The sequence below is a fragment of the Leptinotarsa decemlineata genome, unplaced genomic scaffold, assembly GCF_025532065.1.
Source record: "Leptinotarsa decemlineata unplaced genomic scaffold, Ldec_3_MD MMD2_tig00078346_RagTag_RagTag, whole genome shotgun sequence".
NCBI lineage: Eukaryota > Metazoa > Arthropoda > Insecta > Coleoptera > Chrysomelidae > Leptinotarsa > Leptinotarsa decemlineata.
The window spans coordinates 370166-390381 of NW_027412724.1; the positions used below are offsets into that span (position 1 = coordinate 370166).

The 20216-nt window shown below is 33.1% G+C and overlaps 2 protein-coding genes across 5 annotated transcripts in view; one reads left to right on the top strand and one right to left on the bottom strand.

Moving 5' to 3' along the window:
• The window catches only part of Rbp (RIMS binding protein), a 143063-nt gene extending 137210 nt beyond the window's left edge, over positions 1 to 5853 (top strand). For both annotated transcript variants that reach the window (XM_074185674.1, XM_074185680.1), the window contains one exon: positions 5504 to 5853. In XM_074185674.1, the coding sequence (XP_074041775.1) occupies positions 5504 to 5518 (15 nt within the window). In that variant the 3' untranslated portion in view covers positions 5519 to 5853. The remainder of the gene's footprint in view (positions 1 to 5503) is intronic.
• Positions 952 to 20216, bottom strand: part of LOC111508404 (alpha-tocopherol transfer protein) — a 77486-nt gene continuing 58221 nt past the window's right edge. The window contains exons 3-7 of one of the 3 annotated variants that reach the window (XR_012468158.1): positions 18474 to 19028; positions 18295 to 18426; positions 17844 to 18179; positions 15628 to 15945; positions 13006 to 13144 (exon numbers count right to left, since the gene is read on the bottom strand). Coding sequence is in view for 2 of the 3 variants with exons in the window: in XM_074185681.1 (XP_074041782.1) it covers positions 13137 to 13144; positions 17844 to 18179; positions 18295 to 18426; positions 18474 to 19028 (1031 nt within the window). In the remaining variant the exon portion in view is untranslated. Of the gene's footprint in view, positions 1426 to 1478; positions 1606 to 10134; positions 10229 to 12985; positions 13145 to 15627; positions 15946 to 17843; positions 18180 to 18294; positions 18427 to 18473; positions 19029 to 20216 lie in introns of those variants that run through there. The other 2 variants (XM_074185682.1, XM_074185681.1) reach the window with 2 other exon arrangements.

The following is a 20216-nucleotide window of genomic DNA, read 5'->3' on the forward strand; positions in this document are numbered from 1 at the left end:
TTTGGGGTGGACATCTTCAACAGTTCTCTGCATAATCTAGAATTGATACAGAACTCCCTCATTAAAGTGTATCACTTATTACTAGATAATTGTATATCTTTCAATGTTTAGTACGGATACTAATTTCACCAATAACATATGTTCAACATCCGCATAACAAACGTCTGTCAATATACCTTACTGTAGATCAACAAATAACCAGAAGTTCGTATATATTGGCCTTGAAATATACAATAATTCACTTTCACGAGTAAAATTGAGATGTATAAGTAATAAATTTATACTGAAAAATTACTTGAAGAAATTTGTTGAATAGCATTCCTGGGAAATGGAATGTTCGACGATAAGGTGTTGCTTTTCTCAATATATGAATTCTTCAAATACTTTTTTCCAATATAGAAATCATCTTCTTCATATCATATTTGTTAGGAATCAATGAGGCATTTCAACAATGTGAAAGTATATATGAATGCATTTATTTTGGACTATCGGTTACGTCACAAGCAATGCTTATGATAACCGCAATTCTTAGTCATATCATCAGAAACAAATCATACTATAACCTACCTTTTATTCAACTTTGTTAGGGGAGATTTCTACTACTTTAGGTTTTATTGAAAATCTAAAGAAAGGTAACTATTTAATACTAATATGAAAAATGAAATGATTTTTTTTCAAAAATTGGTTTTTGTATTGATTCAGTAAATAAATCAAGAATTTGTTCTATAAACAGGCAATTATTTTAAAATAATACTCAATTTTATAATTTCTATAATCACTTTCCGTCAGTTCCAGAACTATTCGATTATATATTTTCAAAATACAGTAGTATTAAAGACTTATAAATATTTCGAAACTAAAATCACTAGTTAGCTATGTAGGTGCTATTAAAAGTAATTTCAATCTCAGTTTTCTAAAGCAACACAATTATTCCAAATAAAACTTCCAACGTGTGACATCCTTACTATTATATTTTATTATAAGTATCAAAAGTTTGGTTCAACTTCTTGAACTAACAAACCTTATGACATCGTATAAACTCATTTTATTATTCAATATTCTATTAAAATACCCATTGAACAAAGTTGCACGCGACACGAAATAACCAAAATAATTCACAACCTGGACTATATACATAATAATATAACAAAATAAACCGCCGCCATCATCAATCTATCTGTAAATTTTTCAGAACCGTTTTCTCATCCATTTCGTTACTTTTATTGCTACTGTTGAAAAGTCCCCACCAAGATGCCTTTTTCTCTCTTTTAGACTCGTCACTCTTGAATTCTGAGGACTCTATTAGCCAATGGTGATATTTTCCGAGCAGGAACTCTGTCTCTTTTTCAAATTCCTTCATGGTTGCAGCTTCACCACCATACTCTGCGGGCAAAAGTTCAGTAGGAAAGTTTTCTGGAATATTACCTACAAAATAACATTAGATAATCATTGAAATAAAAGTGTTGACTTCAGTTTACCTGTATGAAATTTTATCAAGCTCAGAAGTTCAGATTTCAGTAGTGGTACGATGAGTCTCATAACGTGATGAATCCATGAAGCGGTATTTAAAACATGTATGGCTTTGAGTCTACATGGATGTGCCTCCTGGAAATAAAAAAAATACAACAAGTAATTTTGAATACGCCGGTAAATATTGTTCTTGTAAAATATCGATCACATGACAGTTTTCGTAAGACGTCTATAGATAGACCAATCAATCCCGGATAATGCCAAATTGATTTCATTCGATGTAAAGAATATGTTTCCCAGTATTCCTCCGATTGAAACGATTACTCTTCAAGAGAATCTATTGGACGAAAGATCTATCAATCCTGTAGTCTGTAGTGAAACAGAAAATATTAGACTTGCTTAAGGTTTGTTTTTCACAGAATTACTTCTAATTCAATGAAATTTTTTACTCATCCTACAAAGGTCTCATAATGGGAAACCCACTTAGTCTCATTCTGGCACAAACTTTCATGGACGATTTGGAGAGTAAAATACACACTAACCCATTAGTTAGAAGTTTTGTGTATTGGTATAGATATGTAGATGATATCCTGATATGTTTCACAGGAACGAATAGACAATTGACTAAGTTGTTGAATTTCATCAATTCTCTCCACCCTTCAATCACATCCACCATGGAGATGGAAAAGGACGACTCTATTAATTTTTTGGACTTGACAATAACTAAAGTTAACAATAAACATGATCTTTCAATTTGTCGTAAATCAGCACATACAGATATTAGCATTCATAATTCATCCCCCCCCGTATCAGCACAAAATAGTAGCATTCAACAGTATGATTCACAGACTGATAAATGGTCTCTTGTCAGATGGGAATATCTGATTGAACATAGATATGTATCATTTTCAATAATTTTCTTTCAGCAGATGAAAGCACTTATTTTTCATTCAATAAAAATTTGTATTTCTGATGATGAATTGAAAACGTCATGAAGAAAATATTTCACTTCCGTATTATTGGAAACGAATAATCTGTTTCTGTTTAAAATCTGTTTTTCCGTTAATCAGCTGTCGCCCCCATACGAACAACAACTCTCAGAAGTTGAGAAACTTGTGCGAGCTAAGGACTAACGAGGTATTAATGAATCGAAGAGGTTTTGTATTAAAGTGTATAATATTTTAAAATTCTTGCAAAGCGTTTTCGACTTTCGTCATCATCAGTGCTCACCTGAAAGTAAGTGATCTAGTTGAAAAGGGAATTTAGTGAAATTGAAGTTGTAAAATTTTTTAAGGTTAAGAAATTTGGAAAAATTGTTTGAGATTACTTACTTGTCAGGCAACAGGAAGTATCAAGATAAGTGAATTGTACATTGTAATATTTAAATTATATAAAACAAAATAGGCTTATAGCCAAGAAAATACATTTTTGGATTGGGCCATGTGGTTCAGTCAAAGTATCTTATGAAGAAGGACAACTTGAGACAGAATGTGTCAAGTGTCATGTTAAAATAATGGTACCAACTTGAGGAGTGATCCATTATGGGTTTGATTGAATATGTAGAGGAAAAATATTGAGTAAATTATATTAATAAACTGTGATTAATTAATAATTCATAATCCTCTTATGAAGGGGAAGGAAATCTCTGTTTAAGTTTACTTGAGTATTCAAACAATGATCGTTGTTGGAAAGTTCTTTAGAAATCTCCAACTCTTCAAACAAGTCAAGTCTAAGGAAATTTTTATTATCTATTTTATGTAATATTTTGGAATTTCTTTTGGGACTAAAGTTGTGATTGTGAAATTTTATGTGGTGCCCAAAAGCAGATTTATCAGGTTTTTTTATATGTTCATTAATACGAGTGAAAAGAGGTCTACAGGTTCTACCAATGTAAGATGCCGAACAATCAGAACAGTTAAGTTTGTAGACTCCACTTCTGTCTAATTTGTTGATTTTGTCTTTAGAATTTACTAAAAAGTTACTTAAGTTGTTTTGAGATTTAAAGGAAATTTTTGTACCAGGTATGGTATTTTCTATAAATTTGGAAATAACAGTACACATATTTTGATCAAAATAAGGTAAGGAAAAATATCTCACAGAAGGTGAATTAACTAATTCAAAACAACTTAAGTAACTTTTTAGTAAATTCTAAAGACAAAATCAACAAATTAAACAGAAGTGGAGTCTACAAGCTTAACTGTTCTGATTGTTCGGCATCTTACATTGGTAGAACCTGTAGACCTCTTTTCACTCGTATTAATGAATATATAAAAAAACCTGATAAATCTGCTTTTGGCCACCACATAAAATTTCACAATCACAACTTTAGTCCCAATAGAAATTCCAAAATATTACTTAAAATAGATAATAAAAATTTCCTTAGACTTGACTTGTTTGAAGAGTTGGAGATTTCTAAAGAACTTTCCAACAACGATCATTGTTTGAATACTCAAGTAAACTTAAACAGAGATTACCTTCCCCTTCATAAGAGGATTATGAATTATTAATTAATCACAGTTTATTAATATAATTTATTCAATATTTTTCCTCTACATATTCAATCAAACCCATAATGGACCACTCCTCAAGTTGGTACCATTATTTTAACATGACACTTGACACATTCTGTCTCAAGTTGTCCTTCTTCATAAGATACTTTGACTGAACCACATGGCCTCAATCCAAAAATGTATTTTCTTGGCTATAAGCCTTTTTTGTTTTATATAATTTAAATATTACAATGTACAATTCACTTATCTTGATACTTCCTGTTGCCTGACAAGTAAGTAATCTCAAACAATTTTTCCAAATTTCTTAACCTTAAAAAAATTTTACAACTTCAATTTCACTAAATTCCCTTTTCAACTAGATCACTTACTTTCAGGGGAGCACTGATGATGACGAAAGTCGAAAGCGCTTTGCAAGAATTTTAAAATATTATACACTTTAATACAAAACCTCTTCGATTCATTAATTCAAATAAGTGTATTCAGCTTTTCCAAATCCTTTAACGAGGTATTACCTTTTAACGTGTGATTCCTAACATGGAATAAACAAATATTTGAAGATGAAAGTTACCGGTGATCTAAAAAAACGTTATTTTAAGTAAATATCAAAGAAATCATTCGAAGAAATTACTTTGACTCTTCAGCAATGACTTTTATGGATGTATACGAAATAGTAGAAAGAGAAGTTTCATTTCAGTATCAAAAAAAACAAATATTTGAAGATGAATATGGAATTAGTTATCCAAAATAACATTATTTCAAGTTTATATTGAAGACGTCATTTCGAAAACGTAAGAAGACCAATTATTCTAATTCCTCATGAAAGGATTATTTGTTTTATTATGTGATTCTGACTGTCATTCAAAAGACTGCCCGAAGGCAATTTCCTGGTCATGGTCTACAGATTTTTATTCATGACGTTCCGTGCTCTGGTTCTTGTTCCTGTTGTATTCAACGCATCAACTACTATTTCCATACTGGGCGCTCTATTTATATTGTTCTTAATTCAATTAAATGTTCATGTACTTCTAAGGACAGGTAGCCAGCTTTTATTATTATTGATTGTCTCTTCTTTTCTATTGAAATTATCCATATGCCTTGAATATAACAGGAACAAGAACCAGAGCACCAGTTCGGATATTGCCTTTGATAATGTCTACCACAGCAGTGGACAGAAACGTCAGGAATAAAAACCTGTAGATCACGGCCTGAAAACCCGGAAAATAGCCTTCATATAGTTATCTCCGGCCGTGAAAGTTTACATTCTTCGATCATCCAAAAGACGTTTATTTTGGGTTGTTATATGATACGTATTTTTCAATTTTGGAAATTTTATTTTCATAGAAATAAATCAAAGTGATGTTAAATATCACTATCACTGAAGTTCATATTGGAAACATTTTATTAATCTGAAAACATGAATTATCGATTTCACCTCGTCAATTCATACATCCTATACTTGTATTCTGTTACGTAGTCTTTCTTTATAATATCTCATGCTGTGAACACTTTTGAATACATTTCAGAAACCTAACCTTTGATGGGGTACACACTTTCTTCATCCTTCAAAAGTACTGACAGACGACAACTAGCTGTGCAGAGGCAATTGACGATACCCCACACCCGTGAATTGGAGGTCCTACAGAGTTAAATGAAGAGCTATCAAATGACATGTACTTTCCAGTTCAATTGAATGTTTTCAACGAAACTACAAGAAGATTCTCACATTTTTTGTATAAAAATGTAGAAGTAGAAAGCCAAAACCTTACTTTCCCTATACACTTTAACTGATTCTGCAATTATCAGTTATAATACACAGAATTTCAAAGCAATACTTCTTAACTTTTTTGATAACATTCATGACTAAAGACACTATTTCATTTCCAGTATGATTTCATCAATAGAAACGAATTTTACAATTTCATGAAAAAACACTTTTACTTTTTCAGTCTGAAACAACACTCTTTCGAATTTTGTTTTAGGTACTTCCGAAAATTTCTATATGAATTATGAACTCACATGTAATTATTTTGAAACGTTTCAGTAAAAGTTTGTCAGCTTTCAAGTTGCTATTTTCATGCTTTGGTTCTACTGAATGGAAAAATATTTAATCATCCTAAATAATTTCCCGTCCCACCATTTGCCTTTTTCTTAGAAAGTCAAGCAGCCTCATACTCTATGGAATTTCACAAAATTGTCACATCAATTATACTGCCAATTCGTTTCTCGAAAGATTAGCATTTTTGCGGTGATGAACACTCTATGAAAATATAGGGATTAACGTTAATTCTACTAACATCGGTTGTTAGAAATCTTCCTTTAATATGCCGGCGTCTAAACGTAGCCATAGTTTCCAAAAGATGAAGAAACCACGAAAGCAAAAATGGTATTCGCAACATTATTTACATTAGGAGCGTAATTACCCAATTGAATTTTCAGTTCTATCTTCCATTCCCGAATTAATGTGAATTCCATCGATCAGAAGAACAATTCTTCCCCTCTTAGTTAGGTAATTATTAATACTTACGTAACAGGATTTTTTTTAATTATCTTATTAATAATTATTATACGTTTTGAAAACAAATTTTGCAAATATCGTTTGTTGGACATTATAAAAAAATCCTCATGAGTTCATAAGCAGAACATTTTCCTTCGTGAAAATACTTTGAATTTACGCAGTAACTTATCGAGATGAACTGGGTTAGGTCAGGTTAGGTCCAAAGTGAGTGGGTTTATTCGACCCTCCACCGCAACCCTCAAGGGTTTATTGTGGCTCACACCTATTCACACTCGGCCAAATGAACCCAGCATCTTAACGAAGCCGATTAGTTTGTATGGTGAGTGGTCTTTCAGGTCAGATGATAAGAGTACGGCTCTGCCGAACTCTAAAGACCTGATTCGGTCCCCAGCGGGACAGGCACAAAGTATATACTCTGTTAATGAGGAAGTCGAATAGTCATCATTTCCAAGAAACATACATGCTCATAGACTGACTAAAATGGAATAACAAATATCACGAAACAATAAGAATAAAACAAATTAATCAATATTTAATGGAACCATGTTCTGAAAAGTTTACATGTTCATGTAATTGATCATGACTGACTTTCAAAAGATAGGATCTCTGACATTGTTGCCATTTCTTTCTGACCACAGCTAGTGTCTGAAGTCGGCTTTGCCAAAACGCAAGAATTATTGGTATTTACTTATTATATAGATATGTCGGTTAGGACGCTTACCGCTGTCTTTGTGATAGGTAGGTTATAGTTTCAACGCACAGTGAACTTTATTTTTCAGATAATGTCCAAATTGTAATGCAAGATTCTGTGCAAAATATCTTTTTTATTCCGCGATAATCTACATTTATTTTTTTCAAAAGTTCATTTTGAGTTATTATCCTCTACCCATTTATAAATGAGTTTTTCTCTTTATTATATCCTCTATAACATCCTAATACCGAATTATATTATTCTTTATCTTGAACCACATCATTCGGATAATTACACTAGACTAGGATCCACAGTGTTTCCTGAGAGATTTTTGTACAAACAAATTTTCAACTCAACAGTTCGAAACTGAAAAATTTTTTGCTTACTGATATAATCCAACGTGAAAAAATGTTTGAATTGCACCTTTTATTCCTAATTTAGGTAGGTACCTATTTCTTTCGAAATAATCTACTAATTGCTCTTTTACTACTGATTCTGATATTTTTTCAAATGGCAGTGCTATATTAATGAGTAATCTCACTGGAAAGTTAAACCATTTCAAGTCGAACATGAAGTCGGTAACAATCAAATACAGTGTGTAAAAGCCAAATGGAATAATGTTATTATTTTAGTTACGGTATATATTTAAAAAAATCCCGAAACACGTCAAATGTAAATTATAATTTGACATTCTTCAACGTAAAAATGCCACCCTTACCTACTACCCCTTTCGAATGACAGGTACAACCCCCAATTTTTTGAATAGGAAGTATAGGTTTGTGATATATTCTTTGAAAGATTTCTTCATTCAAAAATGTTATCGCTTTCATGTTTATTGCAACAATTAAGATAAGATAAACTAAAATCATGTGATATCCGAAATTCGATAAAATACACTCAAAAACTAAAATGTAACGTAATACGAAAAAGAACTACGGATGTTAACGAAGTAGATGTTCAAAATGTTCACCGCGAACGTCTTGACAACATCCTAATCTAATATATAAAAATGAATGTTTGTTTGTTGTTTGGTTGGTTGGTAAGTGATAAACTTCTACATCGCTCAACCGATCGTGATGAAACTTGATATGTATAAGTAATTTTTCATAAAGAAGGTTTTTAGGCTATCAATTTTTCTGTAACTCGCCACTAGATGGTGCTGTAGAACAATTTTTTGGAAGCGCTGTTCCATAACGCTGCGCACGCCTAAGTTCGTTGATTCTGATTATGTCAAAACATTGGAACAGCAGCGTTACAGCAACATAGTACTCGTCTCAAATAAAAATGTCTTCTAACATTATTTAACATATCCCCATAAAAATAAATCTAATGATGATGGCGCTGGCCATTCAATCGATCCTCGCCTCCCTATCCACCGATTGGAAAATGTATCGAGATATTGCCGAACATTAACTTGGTAATGTGGTGGTGCTCCATCCTGCTGAAACTATATCATATTTACTGGAACTTGAGGGTTTCCTGCTAAACTTGGAATGACATCATTTTGTAGTAGTGCCAAATAATTATCGCCTTTCAAGTTGCCCTCAATTCGCTCACAAAAATAAGTTCTATAAAAATCGTAAGTATCATTTTATAGGGATGCATTTTATTTTTTTTTTTTTTGATATGTTTACTATCGATGTATGGCTAACATTGAATATAGTGGATGCCAGTCTACTCAATAAGTTCATCACTCATTGCATTCGCAGCTGCTTTTTTTATCTGCCCCATATGACCAAGCTCATGAAACTGCTTCTCTATTTTGCTTATTGTTCCTTGAGATATGGGCGGTAAATTAGGTAATTTCTCATGAAAAAGGCGAGCTACTTCCTGTTGTGTTTGGGTTTTATCTCCGTAACCAATCATTTGTGTAACTGTTATTTTACGCATTTCAGGTAATCTAACCATTTGTCAGACTTGAAGTTAACTAACTTTAAACTTGAATTAAAATACTGACAACTAATGTTGTAACATACAAAAAAGTTGACAAGGCGAGGCGTTTTAAACTAAGTTTGTCACAGAAATTATTTAGAGATTTTTAAAGGATACCATCTAAAAAGAACTTTGATATGGTTTTTGCTTTCTTTCTTTTTATCGATACCTCAACATGAAATACGTTTTGAGTATACTGCAATAAGTTTTGATTGTACTTTATCGAATTTCGGTAAACACATGATTTTAATTTATTTTATCTTAATTGTTGCAATGCATTTGAAAGCAATAACATTTTTCAATAGAGAATGAAGAGACCTTTCAAACGATATATCACAAATAATTCAAATAATTAGGGGTTGAACCTGTCATTTGACGGGGGTTGAAGGTAGGGATAACTTTTTTCCGTTGAAGTATGTAAAATTATAATTTAAATTTGACTTGTATCGGGATTTTGTTAAAATATGTACCGTAACCGAAATAATAAATTTATTCCATTTGGCTTTTACACACTGCCTATTTCACTTGAATCGTCTAGTCTAGTGTGTACATAAAACGCTTCTTGAAGCTTGGACATACTTGTGTGGGTACTCCATTACATGTGAATTTTCAATGCTAGCTTTTCCAACTATATTCAGTGATCTCAAGAAGTACTTTAAATTGAATTATACTTTTTTATAAGCTGAATAGTTGCATTGGTTCGTTTTTTTGTAGTCACTATTATAGTTTCCAAAAACATACGTAACACTTTCAGAAACAATGATTATATCAGGAGTTATAACTTCCTACTGCCCAAAAAATTGTTGAAAATATATATATGAAAGAAATAAATTTAATAATTTGATGATATTCGAATATGTTGAATATCATGCCATTACTATTTTTTACGTAGGCAAAAATCAATTAGTTCAAAATATAAAAATGATGATAGTTGAGAATGTAAGATTTTCATTTTCAGAACAACCAAGGTATTTGGGGTCGACACTTTTTAAATAAAAGCATTGATTGTAACTTACCTGAATGTACAGCATGAAACACCTCAACGCTGGTAAGCTAACCCTGGCCAAATGTCCTAACTGAACTCCTTTCATGTCGAAAACTACGATGTATCTGTGACAAATATATTCATTTGATACATTGAGATAAAAACAACTTTTTTATTGAGATGATTCTGTAGAAGATATTGAGATACGAGTGGATATAGCATTTTATATATTTTTGAGAGCACTGGACGAGTAATAAAAATAGATATTGTCATGAAATTTTGAAAAACATTTTGTTAACTGTCCTGAAGGAACGTCCAGATCAACTGTATAAATGAAGTGTAGCGTTTATTCGACTAACAGAAATAATATAAAATATACTATTTTTGTTATCTAAGCTTCTTGAAGAAGAAAATCAATTCCGAAAATGACAAAAAAGCTTAACAGGCTTATTTTGACTACCTTACCCAGTACTATTCGCATCATCCACAATTTGATTTCAAGAGCAGACGATTTCTGTTTACTGGTGGCTTGAAATCAAATTAAAGATGACCTGAACCGTACTCATCTATTTATTTTTTCATTTTCATGTAATGGAATTATATATCTTGTGGGATATAAATATGGAGAACTCACTAACGTAAGAATAAAATAAAAAATGGCTCAAAACGGATAGGAAAAACATTAAATACACCGAAAGCTTGACACACAACAGTAGGCTACTTACCACAACAGAGAGTTTTCTTTGTAACAGCCCAGATGTTATAACAAAGATATACCAACATTTTAATGAGTTCAATTATCATCATGAGGTAATGTATTATAAATTATATAAAACAAGATAGTCTAAAGAAATGAACTTTAAATGTACAAGCCAGTCTCGGATCAACCTACACACTAGGTTGAATGGACTGACACCTATCAAGCATAGCCCACTGACTGAGTTTTTCTTCCTTATTCAGGGGAATCGGACAAATTTCGGATATGCAGTTGGATAGTACCTCGTCCACTAAATGGACTGACATTTTTGTTGTTCGCTGCAACTTAGGACGAGGAATGAAATACTCTGAAAGAATTTCGATTTTTAATTCGACGAAATAGAATCTACCACCCCCACGAGTCGCCGTCAGGCGACTCCGGTAAGCATATCAATCCGACTTTCTTTCAGCAAGTTCACCGCAGAACAACTCGACCGTGATTCAATTATCCTTAGATTCACTGAGGAACGCTCGACGCTAATAACAATAGCCGCCGGTTAGTTTTTGGGGGCCCCTATTCAAAAATTCAATTAGGAATAGTCATGACAAAAAATTTTTACCGATCGCGAAAAAATAGCACCTAAAGGCTGACTTTCGACCAAAAGAGGTCAGATGTCAATCTTGCTGAAGTGTCCATCAGTAAGTTGAGGACCGCTCGGAGAGCGGTGGTGGATGGTGTGGGGTAGTAGGTTCTCCTCGCTAACTAGATGGGGGGGGGGGGGGAAGCTTCTACTTCACGGAATTCAACCCGGGAGGGGGCATGGGGGGATTTTCAATTATGAAATATCATTGACTTCAGGACGATGATGGCCACTATCTTGCACTGACGAGTGACTGAGGAGCCTGACACCGGTCTGCAAATGTGCCTCCAAAATTGATGGTCGACTCTTTCAGTTATTGCTAATTGCATATACAGGAAATTTTCTGTGAAGATTCCTGCACTGACACTTCTCGGATATAATCCAACGCCGTTATTGGTATTAGCCAGGGAAGATGTTGTTTTCTGATTTAGGCGTCAGTCCATTCAACCTACTGTTCAGGTATTTACGAGACTGGCTTGAACATTTAAAGTTCATTTCTTTAGATTTGTTTACTGCCTGTCTTCAAGCATAGCTCAATGAATAAGAAACAAGATAGTGCCAATAAGAAACGCATAAATTTCTGTAGGTGAGGCTAGCCGTGTTCAAATTGGTGTTTACTCAACAGCATATGTCACATGAGCCAACTTTATTGAATTTCATATGTATTCAACTCTTATTCAAGTATTCTTCAGGGATTACTTTCATTAGATCAGTAGATTCTATGGAATTTTGACATTTTGGATTTCCTATATTTAAACTAATCCTAGATTTAGCATTGAAAATCATTAAATTGTCATTCAATGATTCCAGGTAGTACTTTCAGGTAAATATCCCGATAGAATGTTTATGTATGTATTTGAATAAATGTGAAAATTTTATTAAATAAAAAATTATTTCGAGTTTTGCATGTTGTTATCATTTTCACATACAAACAAAAGTATTATTTGTTTGAAGGTGGTTGACAATGTTTCTTGGTGCATTTCATTAGTTCGGACTTCCATTGTCTAATATGATAAAATAGTCAGATCTCGGACGAATAAGTTCAGTTATCACCCGAAGACGATTGTGGATACTAACATTCGAAACGTCGTGAATTAATTCAGTTTAGAATCTATTCAATTTTCAATTTCCATTTCTTGTTGATAATTTTTTTTCATCTCGTGTTAACAGTTCAATTTTTTTTTGATTTTTTGGTTGTTTTTACAGATTTTCAGGTATTTCAAATCAATTTATATCATATTAGACAATGGAAGTCCGAACTAATGAAATGCACAATATATCATTATCAATATGAAGTGTTGAAATTAGCGGATTTTTTGAAAAACTTTATATAATGAAAACATTTGACATACCGGTCTTTCAATATATAAAATGTATAGTATATCAGTTGAATAACTATATTTTATATGAAAATACCAAAATTTGATTGTTATGATCTTGTGTATAGTATTTATGAATTATATGTATATCATACGTATTCTAACCATTCGAGATTATCTTCGTGCTCTATTTTGTTAGTGTTCAACATAATAAAAAATCTCTTACCCTTCTTGCAGACCATCTTCGGACAAAATGATGTCATTGTACATACAAAAAGCTTTGATGCAGTCACTAAAAACCATTTTTGTGGGGTCATTGTCTTTGACCGAGTAAAGCAATACTCTGTATCCTTCTGGTGTAGTTTTTGGTAGACTTATTAAATATCTGGAAAAAAAATTAAAATTTAGGATCAGGAAGGACTACAAACAAATGATTATCATTTTATTTATATTCAAAATATATTGGCAAAACATTATGTGAGACAATGTGTTTTTACCACAATGTTTGTTGCTCAATTTCGATAAAACTTTTTATGTTTCTCAATGCAGTCAGAAGACTGTTTTTAACATTTTCAAGTAACTAATAACCATAATATTACTTCACTGCTTGATATCATTAAGACTGTGGAAAACTCACGACTTGGTGATTTTATAATTTATAAGTTAAGATTCACGGAAGTGAAATTATAATTATTACACTAGTTCACCTCGCTTTCCCTGGTCTATTGTTATCGCGTTGTTACGTTAACTTTAGCGCTTCCTGCAAATCGAAGCCGCTAGAATATTCATGCGCATTTGTCACTTCTTCCAGAAACATTACCAATTTTTTTAGTACTTTTGAGTGTTGATAGGTGAATAAAGCTGTACTTTCTATATGATTATTTGAAATGTTATTTTTTTAATGTCCTCTCCTTTTATATTTTCAACGAGTCAATTCAAAAAATTAAAACTTCACTTGATGAAATTCATACACGAATATTATATCATAGTAACATTTGCAGGGGAATAATTCGAAATGGGCCATTTCGAAAAACATAAATGTAGCGTCAGGCGCTTCAAGACCTGACGAGTACTTCATATCGCTAGAATATATGAAATCAGTATCTTGACATATCAAAATGACGACTGATTTATTAATTACCTGAATACAATGAAATAATTTGAAGAAATATGCTGAGTTCAATGCTGGATATGATTGCATTGAACTTCTTGACAGAATAGCCTCTTCCGAATTATATGCCGAAGCAAAATGTAAAGTGGACATTTATGCAACTATTTGTCATTTTCTCCCGAATATCCATTATTGAAGAATAATACAACAAAAGAAAATATTCATTAACTTGATGGATGTAGCCATTACTACGTGGTAGGAGATCATCATTAAAAATGAAACTTCCTGAGTTTTGTTGTGTTTAGTGGAACAGTGGAGAACTCTCTATACGGCAAGTATCTGCACAAACTTCGACAAATCGGAACTGTCGAGGAAGACCAAGTAGCTTCTATGCTTGCCATTCCAATATTACTCTACTCGATTGAAATAGTGGAATGGACCTGAACGGAGCTGTATCAACTCGAAGTGAAGACCCAAAAAGTATTTCCAATTGAACTTGCGTCCCAAATCGCCCATTCTACGGTTGCTTTTTCCTTGTTAATAGAAAGGCTGTGGACTTGGTACTGGAATGTACTGGATGGAGCCTGTACATTCCAGTACCGCGACCATAGGAGAGCAGTTACTGGAGCATTTCTCTTCAGGGCAGCTGCTCGAGAGGCTGATGAACTTGGTTTCGTTTTCGACACTAAACGAGGTGATCACAATTCTGTCACCAAGTTGGAACCCGTCCATCAGAAGGTCCATAATAAAGTCGCAGAATTCACTTCATTCCTGCAGCAACACAAGAATAAGCCAATGCCAAGGTAATTGAAGACATCGGCTTATCAAAGCGTCTGACCTTCGCTTTCCTCAGGTCGAGTGGTATGAAGTCGGAAACTGTGGGGTTCCAGGATGGTGTCTCCAACACCTTAGCCTACCGCAGTCGCATGATAGCTATATATTTTCTTGACACAAGATGCAGAACCTGCCGCGAGACCCTAATGCAGTCTCTGCCTATATCCATCGACATATCTCGACTCAAATATTGCTTCTTTACCACCCACGGCACTTTCACGGTATTGACATCAGTGTTCCCTTACGATCCGGAGAATATGGAATCCATCGTAAGGAACGAGAAGTACCGGATTTATTGGAACTTTCCATTCCCCACCCTTAGGCTCATACAAGCTAATAAGTTTAATGAAGTGTTTTCAAAATATCAGAACCAAACGATATTTGTGGCAAAGTTTTCAGCTACGGGTGATTTATCGGGATTTTTTTTTCAAATTTGGCAGACTTTATTCAGATCACTCTGTTAAGATGGTTGTTGTTGTTATTGTAGTTCTTGGTGGAATAATGCCCTCTCTACTTTCAAATCTCAAGATCATGCCGGTTTGCCGCACTAACGCAGAAATCTCAGTCGAACAAATGCAAAAGGCTGTCATTCTTGGCTCACTGCGTTTGCTTAGGGCACATGATTATCGTATCCAATGATCACTTAACCCATGGCGTGGGATTGGTCATTGTTTGATAATGCTGGCGCGCCCTCCTGATTGTATCGGTGCTTCAGAGATAATAATAGCAAGAATAATGAAGAATACATTATATGGATTTTCATATAAATACTAAGATTATTTTCGATTTTTTGAATGTATTAATCATTGATGATTTGGGTAGAAAGTTCATTTTCACATCGAGATTAGAAAGATCATCTTTGATAAAATTTACTTTGAGAAATATCTAATGGCGTATGCAGTAAAAAATGCTGAGAAGAATACCTCATTTATAGGTTGGTTACTTTATCTCCAGTAGAGGGAAGTGTTTTGGTTTGAGTGCCAGTATTTAGAGAATTCCGCTTTTTCTCTTCTTTTTTGTAGATATTGTGTGTGGATTTTCAAATACGGATCTTTTCCAGAAATCGACTTCGCCTAAAAAATTGTTCTTCAGAATCTGTTTTTTCCTTTCTTTGCCTTCACACACAGTCTTGTAGGTCGAACTTGGGGAAAAACTGATAGATGGTGTCATTAAACATGTAGATATTCGCCTTTTAGAGTATGGTTCATCTTCAACAGGTTGCAAAGGTGTATCATTACTCCCTATAATCAATAATGAAATCAAAATTCTCCGATATGACTACAACTATAAACAATGAAATATGTGATATTGTTTACAGGGTGTAACATAAGAACGTTAAAATATTCAAGTGACGTATTTCCGAGACAGTTTTGAGAAAAAAGTCTATATGAACTTGTGTCCGGAAATGCTTCGTTTCGGAGATACAGGGTGTTGAAATTGAATTTTTTTGTTTGTTTTTTAAAAATGACTTTTGCAAAAAATAAGTTAATTGCACGAAATTTGGTAACCGGGATTTTTTTGACGTGGGAAATCATAATTTCATATTGATTTTCTTGTAACATCTAGAGGGCGCTGCGTATTTATTTCAAATATTCAAAATATTATTTTAAATTTGACAGTAAACTTTCGGAGATTTTCATAGAAAAACCTAGTTCCGACACCTCTTTCAAGTTAACAAGGTACATTTCCTCAACAACGCTGAAGGTGATCGTTTTCGAAATATTTACGATTTTCTATATCGATGCATATTACTTAGCTCCTAGGCTAAGTGAAGTAGCTGAGAACATGACAAAAACTAAGTATGTGGTGAATCTCGTCAAAATAAAAAACAATTCAATTGAATTCAAGTTTATCTAGACTTTTTTCTTACAATTGTCTCAGGAATACGTAACTTGTATATTTCAATGTACTTATGTTACACCCTGCATATCACATTTTCGAATCGATGCGAGGAATACGTAACTTGTATATTTCAATGTACTTATGTTACACCCTGTATATCAGGGTGTAACGTCTTTTGTACGGCATCGAATCGATGTCGTACAAAAGAAAAACTGTTCTTCAACCTAGGGTAGGGTTGACCTTACCCCCCTCCCCCCATGTATAACTAATTCGTAAGGCATGACAAAATGTTGATATGAAGAACGAATTTTATGAAAGCCGCTTAGGAATTTATAACTTTTTCAAAAATGTTCAGTTGACAGCCGTGTTCGTATGCCACCTACCATAACTAACAGTAGGTAATCCTGTTATATAAAAGACATTGGAGAAGAATAGTTTGATGTACTAGTAACGGATGAAACTGCCGTCAAGCGAAAATTTATTATGAAAATTATATGATTATCATCATGGATTGTTTCATTTTATCTACGAGTACTTTTTTATCATCATATCTGCTGAAGGAAGACTTAATTCAATATTTTGTATCGAAAGATTAGCATAATATATTTGTGATGCACTGTTTGGAACCTTTGGTGTAGTAATGAATATTACTGGAGTTCTATCTCAATACCAAACCGTTATTTTCAACACCTCGACACGTGTTTCAATCACCAAGTAATCATCTTCAAGGGGAAGACTGAAGTTCCTTCCTCTTGAAGATGATCATTTGGTGATTGAAACACGCGTCAAGGTGTTAACAAGTGTCGAAGAGAAAAATTGAACTTCTATCTTCCTCTTGAAGATGATCACTTGGTGATTGAAACACGTGTCAAGTTGTTATAAATAATGTTTGTTAGGTTGAATCTCCAGTAATAATTATTTACATGAAAACAATTTCCGTCAGTGCAGGTGAGCACTAAATACCTTTGAATTTGGAAAGCGATTTTTCGGAAGCTGGTGGTCAAATAAAAATAAATTAGGGCACCATAGAAAAAATAATAAAAAACCTTTCAAAATGATGTGACCCTTGGTTCCCTTCTTATTAAATCGTGAGAGCCGAAGATATTTCTTAATTTCGAAAACGAAATTGAAGTACTTTTTATGATTCTCTTTTTTATTTATCTTAAAGAAATAAGAATAGGGTGGTACATTGACGGTAGAACATTTTCAAATTCTCATGCTACATAGTAAATTGTTTCATTCATATAATCAAGAGGATTTCATAAATCGAGAGATGGATCAAACGAACTATTCGTACCTTCTTTCATTCTGGTAAAAAGATTGGATATTTCAGGTTTAGAAACTTTTTTAGGAAATTCTTGTAACACATGGCGAGGTGAGCTGCTACTACTACGAATGTGACTGACGTCTATAACATCAACAAGGCTAGGATCAATTTCATATTGAGTGTTCTCCATTGGCAGGTTCATTTCGCACGATTTACTAACTTCTTGTTTCAGTAGCTTTCCTCTAGAAGATCGTTTCCATTTCTTCATAAATTCTCTCCAGAAAGCCTTTTTATTTACCTTTCTTTTTTCAGGTATAGTTTCGGTATTTTTAGGAACTTCATATGAAGAGTGGCTATGGTTCATACCTATATTGAAAAAGTAAAATGAGTAAAGAAAATAAACCGAAAACTATGAACAAAATTTAGAGATAAATAGAGATAAAAAAATCAACTGAGGGTTCATGAAACATCATTTAGGAACCTTGTGGATTGGGTTGGCAGTCCTCTACCACAATTTTGGTAGTTTCTTGTTCATTTGAAATGTCATCTTCGCGAAAATTCATGTCTGAATATTTGTTTGAGCGTATGACTTTTTCAGTATGTATTTCTCCATCTGAAAAAATAGATTGAATGTTTGAAAGACTTCAGAAGAAATTATACCTTTAGAAGATGAGTTTATGTGACTTTTTATTAATTTTTCTACAAGTCCTGAAGAGTCCTGGATTCCATCTGAATCGATATTATGTGTCAGTGAATTATCATTTTTGTAGTTACATAGTTCAGTTTTCTTCTGAGATTTTGGAGCAGTTAATTTTTTTATTTTATAAAAACTATTGAGGTGTTCGTCACCTGGCTTATCGGTGCCTGCTTCATTTTTTTCTTTAATCTGTTCCATTTTTTGCAAAAAAATAGGTAGTATCGTAGTTCTTCGTCTGAATTTCTTTTTCATTTCCTTATTTCTCATTTTAGATTGCATTACTAAAGGCATAATAGTTGAATGGCCTCTCCTGGCAATCAATTCCTCTTGTTCCTTTCTCTTCTTTTTCAATATTACTGACATAATAGTAGTTCGAATAGGTTTTTTCTTTTTCTTCTTTTCTAGAAGTGTTATTACTTCTTCTTGGGGTTTCTCATTTTTCACTTCATTCTTAAGGTTTATCACAGGTTGAGCACAGTTGATGATATGTTCGTATTTTATTTGGGACTCTGGTATACCTGCAGATAAAATATAAGTAAAGAGTCAACTCTGACAATCACTTCAATAAATTAAGTTTTCTTTAGGTTTATTTTGGTAAATATAAATACTATAAAGTACAAACAGTAATTTCAAAAATTCTGTGGTATAAGACTGTTCTCTGTTAATAAACGCATTATCATTCATATTATTATCATGTATAAACCCTATAGAAGTAGAGCCTTTCTTTTTGTTTTATCGAATCAAAGTGTTGTTAAGTAGAAAAAAATCACAAAAAAATATTCGGGGTAGAGCGCGTCGGTTAGGCGTATTCTAGGAAATAATTGGACTCATTTTTTGGCTCTGGGGAGAGATAATGGTTGTACAGTTTGTCAAGAATAGGAAAAAGGGTGAAATTTTTGTGGCCTGCGCGTAATGAAGATCTAGGAAGCATTCGGAGGAACAAAGATGCACATATTTGCGATTAAAGTTGTCTCTGCTCAGTGTAGATGTACAGTCTCCTGAATAAACTGTTAAACCAACATACAAAGTTAGAGTTAGAAAGTTATGAATAATGGTTATGCCATTAATCGGAGAAATGTTTGGAATAAATAAATAAAACTTGCTTTGAATAAGAAGGTTGCTTCCATTTTACTTTTAAATATGTACATTTTTTATACTTAAATTAAACACAAAATACGGGGAAACATTTCTAACAACGTAACAATTACAAATAAAATAATACAAAGCAAAAAATTATAAAAGGCAAAAAACGCAAAAATTTAAATAAAAAAATATTTTATCTTAATCTTCGGAGGATGAATCTTCACTAAGGTCTGAACTGATGTAATCTGGTTCAGTGTCACTTTCTTCTTGCAAGTTGATTATCATGTCGTCTACCATGAAATCTAATATTGGTTCCTTTTCCATGAAAAACTGTTCAAAACTTTGAGCATGCTCACATCGTTTTTCCACTCAGATTCAGATAAGGTACTGAAAAATTTATCGCATAATCTTTCCACGATCTTCAAGCTAAAATCTACATTTGTTTGTTCAACATATTCCCTTGAAGACGCCAAGACTAACTTTATAGGATTCAAGTCATAGTCTAGTTCACATTTTTTTTGTTTTTATGTCAGAGTGACGAAAGGCGCGCGGAAGCCAGACTACCCGCTTTTGGCTCTATTTTCAGGGCTCTGTAAAAATTATAAATAATCGAGATACAGTTT